This window comes from Gymnoscopelus microlampas (genome assembly GCF_963454915.1).
Source record: "Gymnoscopelus microlampas genome assembly, chromosome: 22".
In the NCBI taxonomy this organism is placed as follows: domain Eukaryota; kingdom Metazoa; phylum Chordata; class Actinopteri; order Myctophiformes; family Myctophidae; genus Gymnoscopelus; species Gymnoscopelus microlampas.
Window position 1 is genome coordinate 32,280,350 of NC_139959.1, and position 27,500 is coordinate 32,307,849.

General features: G+C 42.9%; 1 protein-coding gene across 3 annotated transcripts in view; it reads left to right on the forward strand.

Moving 5' to 3' along the window:
• Nucleotides 1–10,089: 10,089 nt before the first annotated feature.
• Nucleotides 10,090–27,500, forward strand: part of LOC311038867 (ras-responsive element-binding protein 1-like) — a 69,348-nt gene continuing 51,937 nt past the window's right edge. For all 3 annotated transcript variants that reach the window (XM_084048485.1, XM_084048484.1, XM_084048486.1), the window contains exon 1: nt 10,090–10,747. Coding sequence is in view for 2 of the 3 variants with exons in the window: in XM_084048484.1 (XP_083904610.1) it covers nt 10,708–10,747 (40 nt within the window). In the remaining variant the exon portion in view is untranslated. The remainder of the gene's footprint in view (nt 10,748–27,500) is intronic.

Here is a 27,500-nt window from a genome sequence, read left to right on the forward strand (position 1 = left end):
GCTATTGTTTACCTCCAACAAAGTACACTACACACTCAAACACTGAGAGCATAAAGAAATTGGCCAAAGGGTGACGCTATTAGCACTCAATTCAAACAATGCCTGAACAGGCATAGTTCATGAACCGTTTGACCAACAGCCATGAAACGTAATCACACATATGCGTCTCCTCATGGGGAACAACTTTGCCACTTTGACCTTTGACCTTTAGATATTCCGGCATTTTTGTATAATGAAGAACTGTTAAATTCGAACTTCTCTTGGGGGTTTTGAACAATCTGCATGAAACTTTCTACTGACAAACTTTGAACCAATATCTAAAAAATCTTGGGGAAAAGTTTGTGCTGAAGCCTCTATGAGCCAATGAATATAGCAGTTTTATGACACTTCTTCTTCTACCCCTAACTACATAAATGCACATGTAGTTAATGCACAGTCACATTTTTACAAAACTTTGCAGTATGATAGAGGGTCATTCCGAATAACACTGAAACTAAATGTACTCCAATTGGCCAAACGGAGGTGTTATAGCAATCGTTGCCTTGTTTGGCCTACAGCCATGCAACTTACTTATATATGCCTATATATGGGCATATTGGTCGGATTGGTGGTTCTAGACAACCTTCTATGACGTGTGCTGAGAGTTTGAAGTCGGACGGACGGTTAGGTCGATGGACGGACGACGGATAGATAGAAATTCAGGTGCCATAGACAGCACAGCAGTAAAGTGTTACAGATACAAGGCATAGAAGTACAGTAGGTACAGGAGAGGAACATCACAATAAGACAAAAGTATACAGACATATACCCTCTATCATCCTGAACAAGAAGGCACCGTCAATAAATAGTCAAGTTGAGAGACGAGATGTAATACAAGACCATATACAATCATCCTGCCTGAAGTAGAACCAGAAAGAGAGTGGCAAGGTAATCCTAGTTATCACATCAGCACAAACCGTTGGCAACATAACAGGGTGTCAACAGATTGGATGCTACAATAGTCACACAACACCACAATGCTACAGAGTCACAGAAAGTCAGTCCTGATAAAGACCTGTGTTGCATTTCACCACAACTTTCCCCCTGTTCCACCCAGATTGATGCCACAAAAATGACATGATACTTTAAAGCTACAATGCATAGGTTTTATGTACATTGCCTCTGTCTCCTGATGGAGGGAGACAAGTAATTGCAATAATGCCCGAACTAAAATAAAGATGTTGCCACATCTTTATTGTGTCACGTATGTGATTCCAGAGATTTTTTTTAAGGTTTTACAACCAAAGCATGACTTTTTAAATCACTGAGATTTTAAAACAAGGCTTAGGGTTAGGGTTAGGCCTAACCGTAGAACAGTGAGGCCTTGAGGCGCACTTAAGTGAGCCGCTAGGCAAGCAGGTATCCGCAATGATCAACTGAAAGCCTTGTGTGGCCACGAACGAGCCGTCCGAGTTGGCAAGTCATGGAATAGCTTACCACGTGAACCAAAAGGTCTCCCTCCATGCGTCGTAGCCAATCACAGCAGTTCCAACACATTCTCGCTCCCAACTCGTCATATACTGACAGTAGTTCAGGACACCCTTTACATCATGGGTCAACACACTGGGAACCATTTTTATATCACTTTTCAACATTCATGATAGTGCCACATCACGTGACACAGAATGTGTAACATGTAGACTCAATGTTGATAATACCATTAATCGAAATCTAAACTTAACACAATCAACACTTAATACAAGGCAAGGCGTGCCATCAGAAGTGCTTGAGCCCTGTGAGGAGTGCAGGCGAGTGCTCACGATTATAGCTGTCAGCTTCTGCCGACTCAGTGATGTTTGAAAGACAAACGGAACCCCATTCACGTCTGTATCCAATCTGAAAGATAGTTGCCCCAGTAACATTATTGACATTATCAACCAGTCTGTATCCTACTTGACACCAGGGCCTAGATTCCTCGATGGAAGAGTAGGCTATAAGGAGACCACCTCCAAACACTGCAGGTGTGCTACTTATATTGTATTATCATACTCTACCAGACAGTTGAAATCATGTTTTAATCATTTAAATAAGTTTCAGATTGCAGCTTTAAAAAACTCAGCAAGGAACTCAATGGATGAGCAAATCAGATTTGATGTCAACAAGCACACTGTTTTGAAAGTGAGACTTTTTTTTCAAATCTCACCTGCGGGTTTGTTCTCCAAGCCAGTCTGTCCTCCATTTTCTGTGAAAGGAACAACATTACATTAAGTTGATCAGATAACTGTATAGTAAATGCCTGTATTTCATATGCCTGCTGAGTTTGTATGCCAGCAGTTATTTGCCTGTATTCCATTATGATCAGATGCATAACTGTAGTTTCCTATGCCTCTAACCCATCATGCATGAAACGCCAACAGTTACCTTATGCAGGCTGTTGTAATCATTAACCTGTTTTGAAGTAGTGGACCGCATGCTTGAAGGACAGAGACACTGTATTGTAAAAAGTATTAAGACTGTTTTCATTTGATGCTTTCAGCTGATGTGCCACTGCCTATCCACAGTGGCTCACAGTGGAGCGAGTAATCGAGTGGATTTAGTGTTTCTCAAGGACACAGGAAGTGAACCTGTGGTGTTTTTTGTATGTCTACTTTTATTAGACTTTTTAAGATGCCAAAGTTTGGAATACTGAACTGCGTATATTGTTTTTGCTGTGACAAGTTACACATTAGACCAGGTTGTTTTATGCAGCCGATGCATTCTGTAACTGCCCCGGGTTTATCAGTTCCAAACTCCAATACATGTTATCTGCCTGTGTGTGTGTGTGTGTGTGTGTGTGTGTGTGTGTGTGTGTGTGTGTGTGTGTGTGTGTGTGTGTGTGTGTGTGTGTGTGTGTAATATGCCTCAACACTACAGTGCAGAGCAGGGCAGGCAAGGCAAACAACTGTTACCTACAAATCATCCGTCACCATTGGAAACCGGTTTTTCACCCCTCCCCCCTCCCTCCTCATTCCTCCCCCTCCCTCCCCCATCCTTCCTTATCTTCCTTCTTCTTCCCAGCCGAGCACATGTCGACATGCGACATCCTCCCCTCTTCTCTTCTTCCCCAACAAACTATAAAGCGTTCAAAGTCAAACTTCGACAGAATGCTCGAGTCGCCATCACTCATTTTCAAAAGTTACAACTGTGTCGACAAATTATAACAGCTGGGGAAGTTTATTTAAAGTTGTCGTTGAGTTTTTTGAACTACGGGGAGGATGGACGAATGAAACAAACGAACGTGTCTGTCTGTCTTTCCTCCGCTGGGCCGGCTGAGAAGAGAACACGAGCAGCATGTGCTTGTCATCCCAGACACCACCGACAGGTGTTGGATTCATGTGACTGACTGTGAACAGCTCTCCAATGGAGGAGGAGCAGTGGTTGCCATGTCCGCTTATTATGAGCGACTTTGGGCTTGTCTCTGAAGTGTGGTTGCTTGTTTGGGCTTGTTTCCTAAAGTTGTTTAAACCAGTGGTTCTCAAACATTTTCACGTCAAGGACCCCCAAATTCATATGTATTTGTGCCAGGGACCCCCCCATACAAGATTTGTGTTGTTAAAATCTTTCGCGTTGCTGTGAGCTTGTAGATCTGCTATTTTCAATTAGACGAGGGAACCCCGAACTATTTACTGTAGATGTTTTCCGTTTTGATTGCTACTCGTTTATATTATGTTTTTGCATAGTAGGCTATTGTATTTTTGTCTGTCATTAAATGTTTCATGAATTGAATCTGACAGGAGGACCCCAATGGAAACAAGCCATAGTGCTTTATTGGGTTTAATCCTTTTAGCATCCTTTGTATTGAACTGTACTTTCTGTGCTTTTTTTTGGGCAAACTGTTAACAAAGTATTCAATCAATCAAAGAGGGCTCATGTATTAATCGTTGCTTCTTTTGGGCTTGTTTTCATACACCTGGTTCCTTATTTCTCTCACAAAACCTGGCAACACTGAGGAGGAGAGAGAGAGAGACACACACACGCACGCACGCACGCGCACAGACACACACACGCACGCACACGCGCGCGCACACACACACACACACACACACACACACACACACACACACACACACACACACACACACACACACACACACACACACACACACACACACACACACACACACACACACACACACACACACACACACAGAGAGAGAGAGAGAGAGAGAGAGAGAGAGAGAGAGAGAGAGAGAGAGAGAGAGAGAGAGAGAGAGAGAGAGAGAGAGAGAGGGGGGCGTAGTGTTTCAGCAACAACTGCGTCGACTCACTCACACACTCACTCACAGCCGCCTCACGCACGGTTCCGTCCTGGTATGTGCGCTGTTGCGCATGAAACGCACCAACCGACTCGGTCGGCAGCGTGCTCAAACCGGTCCCCCTCCATCTTGAGTTGGGATACCTCCTCGCCCCGTCCTCCTCCTCCTCCTCTTTCTCCTCCTCCGCGGATGAATCCACCCTTTTGTTGCTGGTGGAGAGAGAGAGAGAGCAACGATGGGTTCTCCCCCCTAGCGACGGCTACCGGAGCCATGGTTACTGTCCAATAAATAACATCACACACTTTTTGTAGAAGGCCTGGGTGGCAGGGAAGGGCAGGCAACTTTTTGGTGTTTCGTACTTTTGTAAAAGTATCAATACTGCAATGTAGAAACACTCTGTTACAAGTAAAAGTATCAAAATGTACTTGAGTCAACGTACATAAGTATTGGCATCAAAATATACTTAAAGTACCACAGTACGTGGTGGAAAAAGTAGGCTACTTAAAATAAAATAAAAAGTTACTTAAGTAAAAGTATCAATACTGCAATATAAAAAGACTCTGTTACAAGTAAAAGTCCAGAATTCAAAATTTACTTGAGTAAAAGTACAAAAGTATTGGTATCAAAATGTACTTAAAGTACTAAAAGTAAAAGTACTAAAATGTTTGAAAATAGCAAATCTACAAGCTCACAACGCGTCGCATCGCGACGCATTGTGAGCTTGTAGATCGGCTATTTTCAAATAGCCTAGTTATAAAATAGGGCTAAAGTGGTTAATGTATGTTTTATAATGTAATAATTTATATCTGCAAAGTAACTAGTAACTAAAGTTTTCAAATAACTGTAGTGAGTAAAAGTGCAATATTTGCCTCTGAGATGTAGTGAGTAGAAGTAAAAGTACTGAAAATGGGAAATGCTCCAGTAAAGTAAAAAAATCCTCAAAAGTGTACTTAAGTACAGTACTTAAGTAAATGTACTTAGTTACTTTACACCACTGACTTTTGTGAAAGTATCAATACTGCAATGTTCCTGTTCCTGCAATGTAGAAACACTTTAAAAGTAAAAGTATCAAAATGTACTTGAGTCAACGCACATAAGTATTGGCATCAAAATATACTTAAAGTACCAAAAGTGAAAGTAGTGCAGAATTATCATTATCATTATGCAGAATGTCCCGTTTCCGTTTCACAAGTTATCATAATATAACTTGTTATGTGTAAAATGCATAAAGACTCTTTTGAAAATAGCAGATCTACAAGCTCACAACGCGTGGCTTCGCGACATGTTGTTAGCTTGTAGATCTGCTATTTTCAAATAGCCAAAGTTTAAATAGGTGCTTAAAAAGTGGTTAATGTAGCCTATGTTTTGTAATAATAATCAAAATCTACAAAGTAACTAGTAACTAAAGTTATCAAATAATTATAATGGAGTAAAAAGTACAATATTTGTCTCTGAGATAGAGTAGAAGTAAAAGTGTATTTGGAAATACTCCAGTAAAGTAAAAGTAGCCTACTTTAAATTTGTACTTAAAATAGTACAGTATTTCAGTGAATGTAGCCTAATGTAACTTACTTTCCACCACCGGAATCTCCAACATGTTTGAAATTTAAAAGTTGATTACAATATTTAAGATGCTTAAGATGTGGTGTTATACTTGCATTAGAATAGGTGCAGATTTTTTGGTTAAAACAAAAAGTGTTTTGTTAAAAAGTTAAAGCTCTACCTATTCTGATAATCATTGCTATAGTATATAGAGAGACAGTTTGTTCAGTAACAGGGGTCTTCGCATCTCTCCAGTACCCATTGATCAGCTTAAACTGTATAGTGTTACAATCCCAATCTTATCTGCTTGTTTTTGTTATTGTTTTTTTTGTTTCAGCCTCTTCCAATTTCACTTACAGTTATCCTGTATTCTGTATGAGTTCCTCCTCCTGATTGGATGAAATTGGTATCCCATCCTGAAAATAGATGTTCTGGCTTTAACCCCCTGATAGTGATCAAACACTCTATCAGAGTATAGATATTTAACACTTGCTTTTAACAACATCAACAACATCAACATCACGTTGATTTAATTTACATGGACGGAAAAGCAATTCATAAAGAGAGAGAGTGAGAGAGAGAGAGAAAGAGAGCGAGAGAGAGAGAGCGCAATGTAGACACACAGAGGAACAGGGATTACATTAAGCCAGTACATTACCATTGCATTAGTGCATCAAACTGGTTAAACTGGTGATGTGGAGGTTCAGGCCTGAATAATTCTGGTTTCGGGAGGGAGGGGGGAGGGGGTAAAATCAGTGTCTGATTGATGTGCTGTCAAAACAAATGATTGGATAAGTGTTGTTAGGGTAATATCATTAACTATCACCTGGTCCCTGCCTCTCTCTTTGGCAGTGTGCCTGTGTGCAGGGACGCAGGAGGGGGGCGGGGGTGTTTGAACATACTCAGTTCCATCTGGGGGGGATATGATATCCCCCCCACTTTTGGGATGAAGAAAAAAGAAAAAACCTCCGACATCTACACTTCATGGAGTACAACATTTTTTGTATCGAATTAAAGTAACAAAAACACAAGTAACAAACCCGGTAAAAAAACCAAAAAATTTCGCACGTGCGCACGCCGGGAACACATGCACGCGCAAAATGCCCTCTGCGTCCTTCCCTGTGTTTGTGTGCGTGCGTGCGTGCGTGCGTGCGTGCGTGCGTGCGTGTGTGCCTGCGTACCTGCGTGCATGCTTGCGTGCGTGCGTGCGTGAACCAGGCCTACGCGCTTCTGGGCCTACACACAGAGTGAGAGTTCAGACAAACTTCAGTAAAGTGCAGACTGCTGTACACTGCAGTGTGTGGAGGATTGTGTATGCGACGCATGGTTCAGACCCCAGCTACTGTCTCCTTAGCAACCGTACCTCGACCACTGCTGTCTGTATTTCACCTATCAACAACACTACAGAGTTATCTGTTTCTCAACACACGGTATCTGATGCACGCAACCGCAATGTCACATCTTAAGTCACAGGCAGTGACCTACAGAGCAAAATTCCTCTTTGTTAATTTACATGTAAAGATGGTCCATTTGCAGTGGTGGAAAGTAGAACAAGTACATTTACTCAAGTACAATTTTGAGATATTTTTACTTTACTGGAGTATTTCCCATTTTCCGTACTTTTACTTCTACTCCCCTACACCTCAGAGGCAAATATTGTACTTTTACTCCACTATAATTATTTGAAAACTTTAGTTACTAGTTACTTTGTAGATTTTGATTATTATTACAAAACCCCTTCAGACCTATATACGTTGACAATTTGAAAATATTGTTACTTGCGACACGTTGTGAGCTTGTAGATGTGCTATTTTCAAAGGATTTTTCTGCATAATGAGTAGACCTACTTTTACTTTTGGTACTTTAAGTATTTGATGCCAATGCTTTTGTACTTTTACTCAAGTAAATTTTGAATAACAAACTAAAAAAAGACTTAAAAAAAAACAGTAAAAGACTATTTCTACAATAGGGTATTGATACTTTTACTCAAGTAAAAAATGTGTGTACTTCTTCCATCACTGTCCACTTTTTCTCCTTTCGTTAGAAAAAAAAATGCATATTTTCACTATTAGGGCTAGTAGAAGAAGGGCTTTAATAATTTAAATAAATTGGACCTGGAGGTATGTCAGTTGTAGCCTACATCCAAGGCACCGAAAACAGCCTAAGTTGTATTAGTTGTCCAGGGAGCTGGCGTTGCCATGGCAACCACCACCAATCCTAGACCAGCACCAGACAGAGTAACTTGTTGCGTTGCTCAACAGGAAAACTTGCATCCAGAGACAGAGAGTGGAAACACTCAAACTAAGAACGAATTTAAAACGTCCCAGACAACTAAACTGGCAATAAATGAATACATAAATACATAAAATACATCTTGGAAAATATAAATATGGGAATATATGAGGCTAAATGAGGCCCGACAACAGGCCAGGCCAGGCGCTTCCTGGCTGCACGGCTGCAGCAGAGCAGACAGGCAGCGGGGAGGATGAGTCTCTGTCTAGATCCCATAGCCCGGCGGGATGGTCGGCCTGATGTGATTGGCAAGTTGGTTGTTAGGCAACCGCTGACAGTCAGGAGTCAGAATCAACTTTATTGTCACATCACAGCAGCCATAGGCCTATATGGGTGTAAAGAAGAGGGTGAAATTATTATCATCATCGTTATTTTTCTGTGTGTGCTCCTTTCCAGTGAGGAACTTGTGCAAAAAGAAAAGTGGGGAGAAAAAGAAAAGTCATATTATACTTTATGGTAAATTAACCAATATTGATATAAAATAGAACAAATATTGATCAATTCTGACAATTGGATCTGTGCAAACTTATAGGTTTATTTGTTAAAATGTATTAACATTACGGATTATCGTTGTTCGAGTTAATTGATGCCTTTTTAAGGACCTCAACAACAAAAACAACAACATCATTATCTCGTCCAAACAAACAGGTTGCCTCTCTGTCTGCCGTCCACTGTAAAGACCCCAGATAGTGATCAAAGATCACATTAAGGACAGCGTGTGTATCCCACGACAACCACGCAGCCAATCACGACGCGACCGTCCCACTTGGACTATAGGATGTAGACTTCCCTAGTGGTCGCAACGGGGAGGGGTCTGGTGTGGATCTGGAGATGAGGGTTGGAGGAATGTGGGAAGAACATATAGGCCCACTGGTAGGCAACTACACTGCAAAAACACCTCAGTGTAAAGTAACTAAGTACATATACTCAAGTACTGTACTTAAGTACAATTCTGAGGTACTTTTACTTTACTGGAGTATTTCCAATTGTCCATGCTTTTACTTCTCCACTACATCTCAGAGGCAAATATTGTGCTTTTACTCCACTACAATTATTTGAAAACTTTAGTTACTTGTTGTTGTTACTAGTTACTTTGTAGATTTTGATTAGTATTATAAAACATACATTAACCGCTTCAGCCCTTTAAACTTTGGCTATTTTCAAAAGGTTTTTATACATTTGAAAACGTGTGAAATGGTGCATTCTGCATAATGAATACTTTTGGTTCTTTAAGTAGCCTACCAATACTTTTGTACTCTTACTCAAGTAAAATTTGATGACCAGACTTTTACTTGTAACAGAGTGTTTCTACATTGCTCTATTGATACTTTTACTTCAGTAAAAAATGTGACAACCTTTTCCACCACAGCAAAAAAAAAAAAAAACTCAGTGTGAGTGTTCATTTTACTCTGAGAGGTCCATTTTTTTACACTGACTGGCACTGAGAGGATTTAAAGCTATGCCGAACCCCACTTCACAACTGAAACTAAGAAAAATTATAGATCAGGACAGTTCCCCTATTCCCATAAAGCATTTAATCAAACAGGTTCCTTCCCACCCAGCCAGCAGGTCAGTAAGTCTGACATGTCCTTTTGGTATTTGTATTCATTTATAATCACTTAATCAGCCTATCCTCATCAAAGAAATACCCCCCCCCACACACACACACACACGGTTTAACACGACTTTAAAACCATCTCTAAAGCAGGATAACTTTTATTTTCGCATCTACAGTTGCAATCGACGTGAAAAAGAGATTGGAGTAAACTTTTTTGGTTGTTGTCCTTCGACGTGAAAGAGAGATAAAGAGAGAGGGAGAGAGAGCTAAAGTGTGCAGATCGAGGGTACCACGCTGTAAAGTCCTCCTCCTTCTTCCCAAAAAAAAGAAGAAACAACTTTTTTTCCCCTCTCCCCCAGCCCCCCTCTCTCCCCTTCCGTCTTTTTTCGCCGTCCTCCCCCCTCCTCCTCCCCTCCTCCTCCTCTCATGCGTTCACACACACAGAGAGATGCTTGCAGTCGTTGCACAGCCTCTCGGCCACATCCCTAGGAGACCAGAGACCAAACACGTGATGCGCTTTACTTATCAGGTTTAGAGAGAGAGAGAGAGACACGGGGAGAGAGAGAGGGAGGGTGAGAGAGAGAGAGAGCAACAGCAGCAGCGCATTGGGAGTCCAGTGTGGGAGGAGGAAAGCGAATTAAGCAAAACTATTTTCCTCTCTCTCACCTCCATCCAACAAGTCTCTTTTTTTTTTCTTCCCCCCTCCTCATTACATTGATTCCCCCCCGGGATCGTTTGAGGAGGATTAATTAATGCGGAGATCTGATCAGGAGGAGAAGGAGGAGAGGAGGAGTGATCCGAACTAAGAGAGGAGGAGATCAAGAAGAAGAAGAGAGAGGAGAGGAGAGAGGAGGAGACGAACAAAGTTTGGTCGGACTTTGCACATCCTTCAGAAGAGAAACGCCATTTTGATTCCTCCTCTCTCTCTCTCTCTCCGGAACAACTTTGTGGCAGCTTCTCTTTTTTGTCTGAATTCCATCCTCAACATCATCCTCATTATTACTTCTACATCTTCATCGCTACCAGCACCACCACACCGCGATGTCTCGGCGCAAGCAGCTCAACCCCAACAAAGTCAAGCGTAAGTCGCTGTTTTTTCCCCCCTTCCCTTTCCCCTTTAAATGTATCATCAAAAAGTTTTGGATTCGGTCTCATCCACGCGCACGTCGTCGATGTGTGCGTGGTCGGGGTGATCATCACATGTGTTGGGCCGCTGCTGTCGCGGTTTTGGATACGAAGTTGCTCAAAGTCGAAAGAAAAAGTTGCGAGTTTCTAGAGGCTAGAGAGATGTAGAGGGTGAGTTTGTTTCGTCCATCGCCGCGGCCCGCCGTCTCTCTCTAGCTGCGTGCTGATGCTGCTCATCCGTGCGGTGCGTGGACTGTCTCTCAGGCGGTGGAATTTGACCCCCTCTTCTCTCTCTCTCCTTCCTCATTCGCGTTATTAGCTTTAAATGATAAGATAAGGTCCGAACAAACGACGCTGTTGCACGCAAAGTTGTCGTTTAGTTTGTTTGGTTGAATGTTTTAAGGACTAGGTTGTTGTTGTTGTTGGCATTCTCTGTAAAAGTTTGGTTTAGGGGGGTTTCGCTCGATGATGAGGAAGAGAGAGACCTGATGTACGTGGGATGGTTTCGCTGGTTAAAGTCGATGGACTTAACTTTTTCCTTTGAACACGTCACTTTTAACCGACGTTATAGCTATGAATGCCTCCCTATAAGCATAAATAAAAGTTTCTGCATTAGTGAATGTTTTTATTTTGATGATAATGATGATGATGGGGGGGAGGAGGGGGGGGGGGTCAAAGTCGAAACCCCCAGAGCATCCATATCTTCATCATCATCATATCTCGGGTTGCACTTTGATCATCGTCAGAGAGAGAGAGAGAGAGAGAGAGAGCCTCGTTTCTCTTAACCATGCCATGTGTTGTTAAAGCTACAGTCCGCTGTGTGTGTATGACCTTGCAGGAAGGAAAGAAACACATACACACACACACACCACCAGAACTAAAGTTTAACTGAAGAAACTAGAGCCTGTTTGCTGCGTGACCTGGGGGGGGGGAGGGGGCGCATCATCATCATCATCGGGGTGTGTTTGTGTCACTCAGTCAGTGTTGGGGGGCTTTAATAGAAGTTGGAAGATAGTTTATTTTCTCCTCCTCCTCGACCGGTTGACGCCGCCTGTTGCATCCACTCCTCCCTCCCTACCCCCCCCCCTCTCTGTCTCTGTCTCTCTCTCTCACCAGCCATTGCTACAAACTGTTTCGACATCCTCATCCCTCCATTTGAAAGGTTATAACTTTACTAGCCTCTCTTTTCACCCTGACATGGACTGGTCTTAACTTTTTAACACACACAGTGGGGGGGTTGACATAGAATGTTTTAGTGGTATAACTTATAATTAGGGCAGGGATGCTGCATGTGGGCTTTTAAAAAAAAAGTTTTATTGCATAAAACCTTAGTCTTATCGCTTGTTCGGGTCAATAATTGATAGGCTGGTTTGTCGGTGTAACTTTGTCAAAGTTTCTCCAGCCTCATGGCGGAGAAGAGAGGTGATGCATTGATGGGTGTGTTTTTTTTTCCCTTCTTTCTTCCCTTTCTGTCTCTGGGGGAACTGCAACGTAGCCCGTATACTGCTTAGATAATGGTTGCTAGGCATTTCTTCCTCCCTCCCTCCCTCCCTTTCTCTCCCTCTGTCTCTCTCTCCTCCCTCTTCTTGTCATGCCGCTGTGTGTAGGAACTTTTAAAAACAGTTGCTGAAGTTTGAAGGATGCAACCTGTTGATAGTTTTCGTACATGATGATTTGTTTTTATGATGGTTATTTTGTAGACAGCTGGTAAAGCGCTCGCCTGTCGATGTGTTGTTCCTCTTTCCCCTTCATCTCTTTCTGCCTCCTTCTCCTCGTTCCCCTTTCTCTCTGTCAACCTCTCCTCCTTTCCTCTCCTCTCGGAAGGAGGCAGGAGGAGTTGAGATCCGGATGAGCAGTTCGCATTCCATTACGAAATTCTACACTGAAGCCGAGCGAGCGAGGCCCTCGGCGACAGGCGCAGATCTCACACACACACACACACACACACACACACACACACACACACACACACACACACACACACACACACACACACACACACACACACACACACACACACACACACACACTCACTCTCACACAGGGAGGGGGGACATTAACTCGCCCTTCCACTCCACATTATAAGTGACAGCGGTTACTGATGGATGATAAATGATAAAGATGTATGGGGTTTTATGTGTGTGTGTGTGTGTGGGAGGGGGCAGTTTAATCTAAGCATCAAAGTAAATGTATGTGTGTGTGGATTCCTCATGTGATTTCCTCGGGTGAACTTGATGAAAGTTTTTTTCCTTCCTTTTTGATGAATTCTCATCTTCCAGCATGGCAACATGGTACGGTCGTGTGGTGTGTGTGTGTGTGTGTGTGTGTGTGTGTGTGTGTGTGTGTGTGTGTGTGTGTGTGTGTGTGTGTGTGTGTGTGTGTGTGTGTGTGTGTGTGTGTGTGTGTGTGTGTGTGTGTGTGTGTGTGTGTCTGTGTGTGTGTGTGTGTGTGTGTGTGTGTGTGTGTGTGTGTGTGTGTGTGTGTGTGCATGTGCTCTGACAGGGCGGTCAGAGGCCCCTTCGTGATGTGGATGTTGGCTTCCTCATTGCACAACTGGATGTATTTGTACAGTTAGTTTGCAGTGGGATACTTGGGATTAGTTCAGTAGTGTTTTGTTTGTGTGGTGTTGGTTGTTTGTCGTGATGGTGTCTGTTGCATAGATTATGACGCACACACACACAAGGATGTTTCATCCTCCATTGTTGCATGTGCTTTTGTGGGAGTTGTGGCACACACACACACTGCCTGCAGTCATGATCGTGTAAAGACATGACAGAGCCTGAACAGAGAGAAAAGCAAGAGATGCATGGATGGAAAGAGGGAGGGATGCTTGTTTTACTTTTCTTTACAGGTGATGAAACATAGAGAGGGTAAAACAAACTATCCCAAACTCAGGCCTGGTAGAGACAGACCAGTGATCAGTTTACGCCCAGAGTTAAAACAAACTGGTTGCTAGCTTACATTTTTGGTTTAGGAGATGAAAGATTTACTTTGCATATATATTGTTGTGTTCACTCTTCCAAAAAGTGGAAGTTAAAATTAATTAGTAATTTATTTTAAACGTTTTAACCAGGGCAGGCCCAATTAGATGGAAATTGGTTGCGTGTTTGTTAAAAGTAAGATTATAATTGTGTGTGTACATGTGTACGGGTGTCAGTGCACCCGCGCGTGTGTGACTGTGTGTGTATTCTACTGGGCCATGTGTTCACCATAGGGAAGCCGTTTGTAGCAGGATAATTAAAAGGTCTCTTCCTCCCTCAGAGACTATTGTCTCCATATTAGACCTCCTCTAAGTCCCCCTCCCCCCTCCCTCTATCACTCTGCATCTATCCATGTCTCACCCCATCATCCCTCTATCCCTCAGCATCTACCCCCCCCCCTCCCCCGATCATCCCTCTATCTAGGAGTGCAACAGTTAAGTGATTTAATCATGATTATTAGAGAAAAGATTGATAATCCATCATTTAGTAAAAATAATTGATTCGTATTAGATCCCTAGTTTGGGCATGTCATTATAGTTGAAAAGTAAAAAAGAAAAAATGTTGAGCTTGTAGATCTGCTATTTTCAAAAAGTTTGCATGACACAGTCATGCTAGGAAGTATAAAATAACGCTTAAGTGGTTAATCTCACTTCTCTATTATTCGATTAATACAAAAAGTAATCAATAGAATAATCGCTACAAAGCTAATCGATAGGTGCAGCCCTACCTCGATCCCTCTGCATTTATCTCTCCTTCCATCATCCCCCTATCCATCTCTCTCCTTTCACCATCCCTCTATCCCTCTGTCCATTGACTGTCATGTGATGAATCATAATGACCCACACTAGTTAACAACACCAACTCATGTCTACACACACCGTAAAACCCTCAGCGTTCATTCAACTCAGAGAGTGTGCAAATCTCATTTGAGACAGAGTTAGAGGTCCATTTGTGCACTCTTTGGAGTTAATTTAACACTGAGGATTTAACTGTGTACCAGTTTGCGGGTCAGTTTTTACATTATCGGAGCTAAACGTTCAGGATTTTACAGCAAACACACAACGATTGCATAGTTTTGCGTGTGTTCAAATTGTCACTAGAAGAGGTTAAGTTATAAAGTGTACAAGAAATACTTTGCACACACGAGGAAGCTCAGTTTGTTATTTATTTATGACGGTTCGGGTCATTGGCCTGCCGTTTCTCTTTCTCCCTCTTTTTCTGTGCATCCTTTTCCACCCCTCCTCCTCCTCTTCCCATCTTGTCTCTCTCTCTCTCTCTCTCCCTCCATCTCTCTTCCATCGCTTCTTTTCAATTAGCTTAGTCTGCTAATCTGTTGATGCCATCTATTTAGGTAGCACAGCCAGTCAGTCGCTGGTTCAGAGGACTGTTAATGGATTTAAAATCACACCGACCCAAGGTGTAAGGAGCTTTGGTTCCAAAACACCACATCCATATTCCATAATTGGCAAAAAAAATGGGAAAAGACAAAAAAAAAGAAATAGATGATTATTATTATTAATAATAATAATAATATAATACACTTTATACAGAGTCAGCTGTTGCTAAACTGATGCTAGTGATAGCATCAAAACTAACATCCAGGTCAGCATGCTAATTAGCTGCAGCATACCTGTAGCTCTAAAGCATAATTTATACTCTGGAGTATGACAGTTGTCAGTAGTGCTGTTTGTGTGCGTGTGCGTGCATATGTGTGTGTCAGTATGTACTTTGTGACAGCACACTGCTGTACCAGGAGTCCCCGGGACAAATATCCCTTACAGGCCACCGTACTCTAACATTAAAGACATTCTGATACTGATCCTGCCCTGGTAATTGCTCGCTGCGGTTTAGGAGCCCCCCTCCCTTTCCACACGCATACACGTATACACACGCATGCACGGACACCCTTTCAATATCAGCAGATGAGTTGATGCCTGTTGGTTCTCTCTCTCTCTCTCTCTTTCTGTCTCTCTCTCTCTCTGCCCAGCTGCTATTTATAGACCTGCCTTTTATAGATAAGATTATGTTCTGTCCCCTGCGCGGCTGGACAGGAGGAGGGCATGGGAGAAGGGAGAAGATTGGGTTAACGGTTCAAGAAAGGTGTAGGGGAGGAGAGGAGGTGACAGTGAAGGTTTACAGCAGCAGGTACGGCGGAGGAGCAGGGGGCAAAGGGGAGGTTAACAGACTGTTAAGTCAGATGAGGAGAAGTTAAGACAGCGGGGGAGAAAATGGAGGATGTAGGGAGGGAGTAGTCCGGTGAACGGTTAACAAAGGTGTTTAAAGCAGAGTGAGGAGAGCACAGGACAAGTTGGGGGGGATGGTAGAACAGAATGTTTACAACAACACAGGTGATGGTTGGCTACTTGCCGACAGTGTCATGCGAAAATAGCCGACCTAAAACTTGCCAATAAAGTATAAAAAGAAGTTTGCATTTTAAAAAAACGTGGCAACGTGTCGCATCCCGATGTATTGTGAGCTTGTAGCTCAGCTATTAAAGTTGGTCAATTGCTAAAGTGGCCAGTATAGACCTTGAGCAACAAGTGGCCGATGGGCCCTCGTCGATTAGCGAGGAGAAGGATGAGACCTTCACACATTTAAATTAACGCAGAGCTTAAAGGTGTCACTGGGATGGGATAGGGCTGCGACTCTCCAAACTATGGTGGACTGGGGGGTGTGGGGGGGGGGGGGAAAGGTAGAAGCAGAGAGAAAGACAAGACGGTCGGGGCAGAGGTGTGTGTGTGTGTGTTGTGTGTGCGCGCGGGGGAGGGTGTTTTGAAGTCGTTAGCTTGGCCAAATGGTCTCTGTTTCTCACCTCCCACCCCCCATCCTCCTCAGTACAAAGACACACACCACAGTGTCACCCAGGAAGCTCCACTGTTACGGATGGACCTCAAATCACACTGCTGCTACGGCTTCAAAGTTCATTTCATGAAAACAAGGGCGTAAGAGAGATACTTGAGAGGGGAAGGCGATGCGAGTTTTAAATGGTGTAGTTTCTAGTTTTTCAATCCTGTGTGTGTGTGTGTGTGTGTGTGTGTTTGAAAAGTAGTTGACTAAGCTAAACGTAGCTGGCTAAGCTAACTCGACGTGCGGCCGCGGTGTGTTTGTGAGATTGATGAGAGGGAGAGAAGACGAGAGAGAGCGAGAGAGAGAGAGAGGAGAGAGGAATGAGGTTGAACGCTTTTCAAATTCCTGACTCGGGAGAGCAACCTGAGGAACAGGCAGGCAGGAGGGGGAGGGGGGAGGAGAGAGGAGGAGAGGAGACAGTAGGTCAATCCAAAATGGAAGCCTGGCTTTACTTTGTGTGTTATCATGGGTGCTGAGTAAGCGCTGAGTGTCGCCCGTGTCATCCCCTGACTCGTCGTGACCTCACCTCCCATCTTTAACGTGCTCGCACAGGTCTCTCTCGTCCGTCTTTAACTGTGGTTTGGAATGAGCGGGATACATGTAACCGTGTTGCGTAGTTGATTACAAAGTATAATGTGGTGATGAAGTGACGGTTAAGTAATCAAAATGGTGATTACATTTGCAAAAAGGCCACAGTAAAAAGCACCATAATTGTGTAATTAAAAAAACTTGAGATTAAAGGAAAGTAGCATAGTCATATAAATTTGTTACACGGGGAAGCATGCATGTAGGCTGCAAAGACTTCGAGGTGATAACTAACTATAATTCTATCTCAAGAGTGAACTCAAGAATGTCTTGGTTTAAAATCAAAACATCAAAACCTTCACTGGTGTTATATTGACAAACTTTTAGTGAGAGAATCTTGACGGTGGACAATGTTTGTTTCAACACACATTGCCTGTTTTCTTTGTTGTTGTTTGTTTTTTGTTTTTTTTTGGGGGGGGGCATACAGTATTCTCATTTAACACAATTTATTTAGTAAGCCATCTAAAAGTAACATTTCATTATTGAAATATGTCTGTTTTAAATTGAATCTGTAATCTGTAATGGATTACACTCCCAGCCCTGCTGGTGACATAGTGTGTGCTATGTACAGCCTTTGGGGTGAGAGGGTCTTAACAGGGATGACTCATTGTCCTCAAGTCAAACATTTCTTAGTACTGGTCAAACAAATGTTTCTTAACGTGTGCGGTTTGCGGTGAGATTGTTATGGATCGTTCAGGAGTATTAATAGATCTGTCGGTTCAGTACTAAACTGTGTTTACAAGCGGGGGCCGTCTATTTTGGGAATTTGCACACATTTGACAAAGATACTGATGGATCTGTAGGAATAAGATCAATATTAAAGAGTTTGTCTGTGATCATGTTGGACTGTACTGTTAGCCTTTCCCCACATCAGAGGATGCCATTTAGACAGTTTAGACATTCAGTAGACACGCTTATCCAGAGCAAAAGGCCTACATGTGCCCCCAGGTACTTACCTAGTAGTGGAGTCATGGCATGGGCCCAATATGAACATTTTGTAAAACATTTTGAAGTGGTTAGTAAAACATAACATACCCTAAAACAATAGCCCAAGTCAAGTGTGGATGAAAGTGTTACTGACTGAGTGTTTGTGAAGGTTAATACAGACGAGATCTGTTCAGGTGTAATTATATGTGACATATTGACGAGTATTTAAAAGAGAGTTGCTCTATCAAAGCAGTGTCTCCGTCTTGTCCGCCGCTTGATCTAATAAAGTTGACCTTGTACCTTGATCTGTGTTTTAACGACACTGCGGCGGTAACTTCTAGTTTTATCATTTAAACTTGCAGGTTCCGACAAAAACAAAAGCCTCACCCTTCAATGCTAACGGTTATATTTACAGTTAACCCTCGACCAACTGTGTTCGAGCAAGGCACAGAATCCCCTACTTGCCTTCTCTTTCTGAATCAAAATAATGATGGAGGATTCATGAAGAAAGTTGTGTTTTATGGTGGTAATTCAAGATTTTGTCCTGTGTTTTGGCAACTAACACGCTAACAGTGTTGCTTATGTTAGCCAGTGTGGTTTCAAATCTAATCTTATGAACGGAACTGGAAGTTAGAAGTTAAAGTGTGAGTCTTCATGAGAGCGAGAGGGAGAGAGAGAGAGAGCAAGGGATGCATCAGGAAGAGAGACAAGTAGGATGACTGTAATTTGAGACGTAGACTGAATAGAGCTAAAGTAGGACACACACAAGTACACCGTGTACACACACACACACACACACACACACACACACACACACACACACACACACACACACACACACACACACACACACACACACACACACACACACACACACACACACACACACACACACACACACACACACACATATTTGACGGACATCATCTCTTGCAAGTTTGCGAGTTTTGTGGGAAGATCCAGAAATACATGCACATAAAGTCCTGGATGCTTACACACACACTCACACTCACACACACACAAGTGCACACATGCACTCCCCTGGCCATGCATAGCCCACCCTCTCAACCAGTACACACACACACACACACACACACACACACACACTCGCAGAGACACACACACAATTCAATTCAATTCAATTCAATTCACAGCCCACCATGGCTGCCTGTGGTCTACTACTGGTGATGTGTTTAAATTTAGGCCTGGTTGGGAGAGACGGCACAGTTGGTGTGTGTGTGTGTGTGTGTGTGTGTGTGTGTGTGTGTGTGTGTGCGCTCGCGTTTGTGCACGCACACGCGCGCACGGACATGCACACAGCTGTCTTTATATAGCAGTGAATATGCTGTAAATAACATGTTAGGTAGTTTAAATATAGCTAATAGTATATGAAGTTTGATTGCATAACCTCTTTTCTATGGATAATTTGAGGTCACATAATCCATTTAAAAACGGATGTCTGTAATGACACACTAAACCATTTAAAAACAAGTGGTCCCAAGGTAATCAGATGATTGGTTAGATGGATAAATATAATGTTATAATTATGCTACTACTACTTACTAGAACTATTCTGGAAGATTGTTGCTCAACTAATATTCATAGGAGTTTGTGGTATAATCAATGAATTGATTTAATCAACCCATCTATAAAAAAAATCACCAAGGTTGGCTGTTTGAAAGTTTTAGATGGCAAGAGATGATGTGCATGGAAGAAAGCATAAAAGCAGTACAAATACACTTTTTATAAATCTGAGAATAAAATGACCTGCACACCGTCCACTTAGGAACACTCAATAGGAACACTTTCATTATTTAAGCAACGTTAAGCAAGGGCACAAAGACCTTCTTCAGGCATCTTCAGGTCGATGTGACCGAATCGTTGCTTTAATAGAAGTGTTCCTATTGTGCAAGTGCAGACGGTGTGCGCGTCATTTTGTTTTATTCTCATAAGTTGCATAACACTTTGTTTCCTATAAATATTAAATGTATAAACTTTTTTGTTGACCAAGACCAAACCAATATATGAATGAACTATAAGCCCTAATACTGTGTTATTCCTTTGTGGAGTAACTCACAATGTTGGCTAATTAGTAAATTAATGTGTTTTTATGGATGGATGGACAGACGGACGGATGGATGAACAGACGGACAGGGGGATGGATAACCGTACAGATGATGGAGGGATAGATGGAGAGAGGGATGAATGAATGAATGAATGTCTTCCTATGTTACACTGGGATAAATGTTGAGTTAGCAGTTTGACAAAGCAGTTAATATGTAGGCCAGACCTGTTGTATGGGATGCCTGTGTGTGTGTGTGTGTGTGTGTGTGTGTGTGTGCGTAGGGGTGTGGTGTGAGTGTCCCACTGATAAGCAGCTTGGTGCTAACTACTGCCGCCACACACACACACACACACACACACACACACACACACACACACACACACACACACACACACACACACACACACACACACACACACACACACACACACACACACACACGTACATCACTTCATGTCTCTCATCCCATGGCCTCTGTCTCACTCTTTCGCCGTGTTTTACACACACACACACACACACACACGCCTACAGTTAAGTCCAACACACACACACAGCCACCCTCCAGGCTGTTCACGGCCTGTAGCAAATAAAGGCTGTATTTACTGCGGGTCCAAAGTCTGCCTCCATCACACTGTGAAAGAATGCAGAGAGAGAGAAAGAGAGCGAGTGAGAGAGAGGGAGAGAAAATGGAGGCAGCGACCTGTGGGGGAGGTGAAGAAAAGATGAGTTTGTGTCCTTTGCTAACTTCACGCACACACAACACTCACTCACAAAGAGACACGCGCACACACACTCTTATCACAGAGTGATGTCTTCATTTCTTCAGTTAGTAGTTATCTGTGTTTGTGTCCTTTGTTCTCACTGACAAACTGTCTTCATAAAGAGAGAGAGACGAGACGGAGAGAAAGAGAGAAGCGGGGTTGAAGAAGGGAAGAGGGGGGAAAAAATGAGGCATTATGGAGGAGAGGAGAGGAGTGAGAACAGGAAGTGAAACAGGCTCTCATCAGAAGAGGAGTGTTAGAGATGGAGGAAGTGGAGAAACAATGGCCTCTCTTCTCTCTTTCTCTCTCCTCTCCATACCTCGCTACACATCTCTTTCAACCACTCTTCTCTTCCTCTCAGCTTTTCCTTTTGGTTCTGTCTGAAGCGGCAAGCACAAACATCCATAAAATAACTGTTTGTCAGAGAGAGAGAGAATGAACGTGAATTCATTTAGTTTTTGCATTGTGCACTGTGTTCACCTGAGGGGTGGGGGTCCCATGGCGGTCGACCTCCAACATTTTTTTAAAAGTTTATTTTTCTTAAGTTCCTAAAATGACTTTAAGAAAACAAAACTATCTTTTGTACAAATTCCATTTAGTAAAACATCATGAGCCAAAGAGAGAAAAATCATTCCTTTGTGAAAAGTCACAACGGGGGAGAAAAAAAACGTCCCATCTTCAAAAGTTTTAATGTGAACAACAAGATGTAGCATTGAACCTCGCACACTGCGAGGTGCAAAGTTAACATTTTGTCAGACAGGAGGCCATTGTTGTGTTAACTTGCGGTACAGAAAGTCTTGACATCCTGCTGTAACCCCCCCCCCCCCCATCTCAAACAACACAATGGAACATTCCATCCTCCCTGTACTCAGCCTCAGTGGTACACTCCACCCTGGAGACGTAGCAACCGATCTGTCTGTCTTGAGTAATGGCAGCCAACAGCTGGCAGTGAACGGGTTAAGGCGATGGAGAGACAGACCGACAGACAGACAGACAGACAGAGACAGACGAGTGGGATGGAGATAAAAATGGAGAGAAGGGGAGAGAGTTTAAAGAATGTCTCCTGCCACAGTGTGCTCTCTCTGTCTGTCTGTCTCTCCTCCCCCTGTTGCACTCCGTCTCTCTCTGCCCCTCCCTCCCTCCCTCCATCTCTCTCTCTCTCTCTCTCTCCCTCTTCATTCTTGCTGACTAAACACTTTCGTCAGCTGGCTGTTACTCGGAGCTCGGCAGCCCAGGATTGAGATAGCTTCTGGAGAGCGAACGAAAGAGAGAGAGAGGGAGGGAGAGAGAGAGAGAGAGGGGGGGGAGGGGTGGTACTCAGAGGCAGCACTTGTTGCTAGAGAGAAAGAGAGAGAGAGAGAGAGAGAGTGTGAGAGAGAGGATGGGGGGGGGGGGGGGGGAGTTGTGAGTTGGGTAGAGATGAGAGACGGCATCGCCAAACCAGTTTTATGAGAGAGGGTAGCGAATGAGAGAGGGGGAGATGCAGAAATAAAAACGGAAAGTAAGTCAGAGAGGGAGTGAGAGAGAGAGTTTCTAAGTTGCCATGTTCCCTTGTAATAGTACATCATTTCTGCATTTGAATGTTATTTTTGCTCCATTTGAATTGAGAGATAGAGAGAGGGAGGGATATGCAAATACCAGCATGCCTTTTTCTCCCTAAACCAACGCAGGTTCACAGCACAATTCAGAGTTTTTAGTTTAACTCAGAGAGTGCACATTTTGACCTGTAAGGCTCCAATTTGTACACGCCGGAGATTTAAACAAACTCTCTGGATGTTACTGTGTAAAAGTACAGCAAACAGCCTCTGTGATTAACACACCCAACATTACACTTACGATATGTACTGAGCTGTGTTCTGTGTGTGTGTGTGTGTGTGTGTGTGTGTGTGAAGAACACAACATTTTAAATGAACTAGTAGAAAGATGTTATCATGAGAGGAATGTTTCTGTTGACAGAGAACTGTTGTAGTTTTGTTCATAAGGGGCTGAAATAATCTGCTGTCAAGAGGGAGGGGGCAGCAAGCAGTGGTGGAAAGTAACTAAGTTCATTTACTTAAGTACTGTACAATACAATTTTGAGGTATTTGTACTTGAGTATTTCCAATACTTTTATGTCTACTCCACTACATCTCAGAGGCACATATTGTACTTTTACTCCACTACAATTATTTGAAAACCTTAGTTACTTTTCAGATATAAATTATGATATTATGAAACACCACTTTATCCCTATTTTATACATAGGCTATTTGAAAACAGCCGAACTACAAGCTCACAACGCGTCGCACCGCAACGCATTGTGAGCTTGTAGAGCTGCTATTTCTTTTAAAACATTCTAGTACTTTTACTTTTGGTACTTTAAGTATATGTTGATGCCAATACTTTTGTACTTTTACTCAAGTAACATTTTGAACACAGGCCTTTTACTTATAACAGAGTATTTTTATATTGTGGTATTGCTATTTTTACTTAAGTAAAATATCTGAGTACTTCGTCCACCACCGGCAGCGAGTTGGAAAAGGAGATGGGGAAACGAGGAAGTGAGTGGGAGGAGAGATGGACAGGAAGAGACGCATGTTAAAACCAAACAGACAGACGCAAGACCTGATGATTTGTCTGAGCATCAGTTTACACACACACACACACACACACACACACACACACACACACACACACACACACACACACACACACACACACACACACACACACACACACACACACACACACACACACACACACACACACAGCCCTAACCTCGCCCGCCCGTGTGTGGACACCCTACACAGGGTGCATTGTGGGTAAACACCCCTCCTGATGTCAGGGGAGGGATGGAGGCTGGAGTTTAGAGACAGGGCTTCTGATTGGCTGGCTCCACTAATGCTATTAGCATCCTGGGGTAGCGAGATGCTTGGCTAACAGACCTAGTTGACCCGACTACAGGCTGTCAGATATCCTGAACACTCACCGCAGTACTGCTCCCAACACTTTCAAGTATTTTTTTGGGTTTACTTGAATCCTAGCATTCCCGTTCGGCAGTGGTGGAAAAAGTACTCAAATGTTTCACTTAAGTAAAAGTATCAATGCTGCGATGTAGAAGTACTTTGTTACAAACAAAAGTCCGTAATTGAAAATGTACTTGAGTAAAAGTACAAAAGTATTGATATCAAAATGTACTTAAAGTGCCAAAAGTAAAAGTGCTAGAATGTTTTATAATAGCCTAATAAGTATAAAATAGGGCTAAAGTGGTTAATGTATGTTTTATAATGTAATAATTTATATCTGCGAAACTAAAGTTTTCAAATAATTGTAGTGGAGTAAAAGTACAATATTTGTCTCTGAGATGTAGTGGAGTAGAAGTAAAACATATATTGGAAATAACCCAGTAAAGTAAAAATACCTCAAAATTGTACTTAAGTACAGAACTTGAGTAAATGCACTTTGTCACTTTTCACTATTGCCGTTCGAGGGCTAATATTCAGCCAAAACGGACAATCTACAAGCTCACAACGTGCCGCATAGTGATGCGTTGCGAGCTTGCAGATCTGCTATATTTGGTGAAGATATTTACTGTAGAGTAGAAATAGGAAGGGGCCTTGTTTTGGGAATCCGGTTAACTACGTATAGGGTTTACGTGGTTAAACATTTCAGGCAAATGGATAAACACACTCGAATCCACATTATAAAGAGTTAAGCAGCCATGCATAGTCTGAGATATGAATCATTGCTTTCTGAGCAATCTGTGCAGAGAATGTTGTCAGTAAAGGGAGTGATGGTTTCTGTTTTGTAAAGGGAGTCATGTGTCTTGTGTGTTGTCATTAGCTTGGCTTATTTAACTTTTACGCATCATTATACTGGATTTTCTTGTGATTTCATAAACAAATTTGATGTACCAAAACTAATATTATCTTACCGTCTTGTCTGCCCTAGGGAACAATTCTAACCGTTAATCGATGCATCAGTTAAATTACTAAATTATATTCATTATTTATCTTGTTTTTATTTATGTGCTTATCTCCCTTAGTAAGTCAGGCGACTATTTGTTAAACACTGATTTAAAATGGATTGAATTAAATGATTTCATTAATTGGTAATTCATTAATGGGTCACATTCGTCTCTTGTGGATAGGACATTTATTGTCGATTAATGAGCAATTAATCCATAATGAGTTTAGATTAATGACAATGAGAATGTAAAAAAAAAAGCATCCCTAGTCTGCCTTATCTGTCGCTTATTCATGTTAGGCTTAAACCATTTTAAATCACCACTTTTTGTCCAATTTGAACATATTTGCGCGTCATGTTCACATGTTAATTGTAGAGTGAAATGAAGTGGTTAGCAGCAGCGTTGGTGTGCAGATTGTGTGTTTTTGGCGTTAAGTAGCCAGGCTAGATTGAGTTGTACAGAGTATCAGGATGTGTGAATGGGGCCAGAGGGACCAGCCTAGCGTAATCCCTATTAATCCCACTGTTAACTCCACCTAATCTGGTCCACACTCTATAGACCACAGCATCACATACACACTGCACACACACTGCACACACACACGCACGAGCACATGCAGACGATTGATGCATCACAGACATACATGCATATTATACAGGATTGCATGTGTGCACATGTGCTTACACACACACATACACACACACACACACACACACACACACACACACACACACACACACACACACACACACACACACACACACACACACACACACACACACACACACACACACACACACACACACACACACACACACACACACGCACAACAGGCTTGGAATTGCGGCATAAAATGTTGGGCCCACTCCCACCCAGCTTTATGGTCTGGTGTGTGTGAACACCTTACTACACACACACACACACACACACACACACACACACACACACACACACACACACACACACACACACACACACACACACACACACACACACACACACACACACACACACACACACACACACACACACAGTGGCCCTCCCTCTTGTTGAAAAGGTACTATTGTTTGTTCTGCAAACACAAGACACACCTCGTCGGCATGGAAACCACAGCGCCCGACATGCCCCCACACTTTCTTTTTGTGTCACACACACACACACACACACACACACACACACACACACACACACACACACACACACACACACACACACACACACACACACACACACACACACACACAGGTTGATGGTCAGGTAAAAGTGAGTGTCAGCCTTGAGAGTGTGTGGGGGGAGGGGGGTTGTATTAATGGCTGGCAGGGGGTCTGTTTTAGAAGGGGGGGGGGATGGGTAGTGTCACAACTCAGATGTTAGTGCCACAGCATCAGGCATTATTACCCCACTTTGCATTGCAACAACAACCATATCAATGTCTCCCACTGGGTGGGGCTTCCATATGCTTCCATGAGGCTCGGAGCCATGTTTGAAATCAGGCCGGGATGATGTGTGACCCACTCTACATTTGGTCAGAACCAATCAGAGCGCTGTATGAGTTTCTCACTATAGGGATGGGAACCTACCGTCCATTTGAGTGTAGTGGTGAGGGGAAAAAAAAATTAATTTCAGTGAACGAACGATTTCGTTCACTTTCACGGCAAAGATTCGTTCAAATGATCTTGTTCAGTAGCGCTATTTTCTAGTGAAAAACGGCATCGCGGGAGCGTTATTATTACGTTGCGCATACAGCCCGCCCTCCCGTCCTGTGTACGGGGGGAGGGGACGGGGGGGGGCATGAACGATAGCGTGAACGTAACGGTTTCAGGACGTGCACGAGCTAGTTCACGTTCGCGGCAATGAACTAGTTCTTTTGAACGAATCGGTCATGAGCGACCCATCACTTTTCAGTGACTCGAGTCATTTCATTCAGTTAGTGGTACCCGTCTCGTTTCACTCTTACCTGTCTCTCTCCACTGTTACCTGTCTCTCTCCACTCTTACCTGTCTCTCTCCACTCTTACCTGTCTCTCTCATCCGTTTATGAATGAATGAATCTGAACAGCACTAATGTATCATTACACAGTCCTTGAACAACACAGCTGCTGTGTTGTAGTGTGTTGTGAGTGTAGTTAGACAAGGGGCTCTGTGGGGGTTAAGGTTTTAGTTTTGTGTGTGTGTGTGTGTGTGTGTGTGTGTGTGTGTGTGTGTTTGAGAGAGAGAGGGGGGGGGGAGGTGGTCTATAGGTGTGTCTGCTTCTCTATTGAATTTTTACTTAAAAATACAATGACCCCCCTCTGGGACACACACATAGAGTGTGTGTGTGTTGGTGTGTAAAGGGTGTGGTGAGGACCAGGTTTCAACCAAGTGAAAAGACTTTGAGCCCCTTTGTGTATCTGCCTCTGGGGCGACTCCTCTCCTCTGCTCCATGTACCATTTTGTTACTTATTCTTGTGCATTTAGTTACGATATGACAATATGGAGAGTCACTAAATCTCCCATTTGTTCCATAAACACAGTGATAAGACTGATGCGAAGTCCTCAGATAAACTGTAACTGATTAGTTGTCTCTTCTTGTCCCTTGCCGTGTGTCTCTGAACGTCA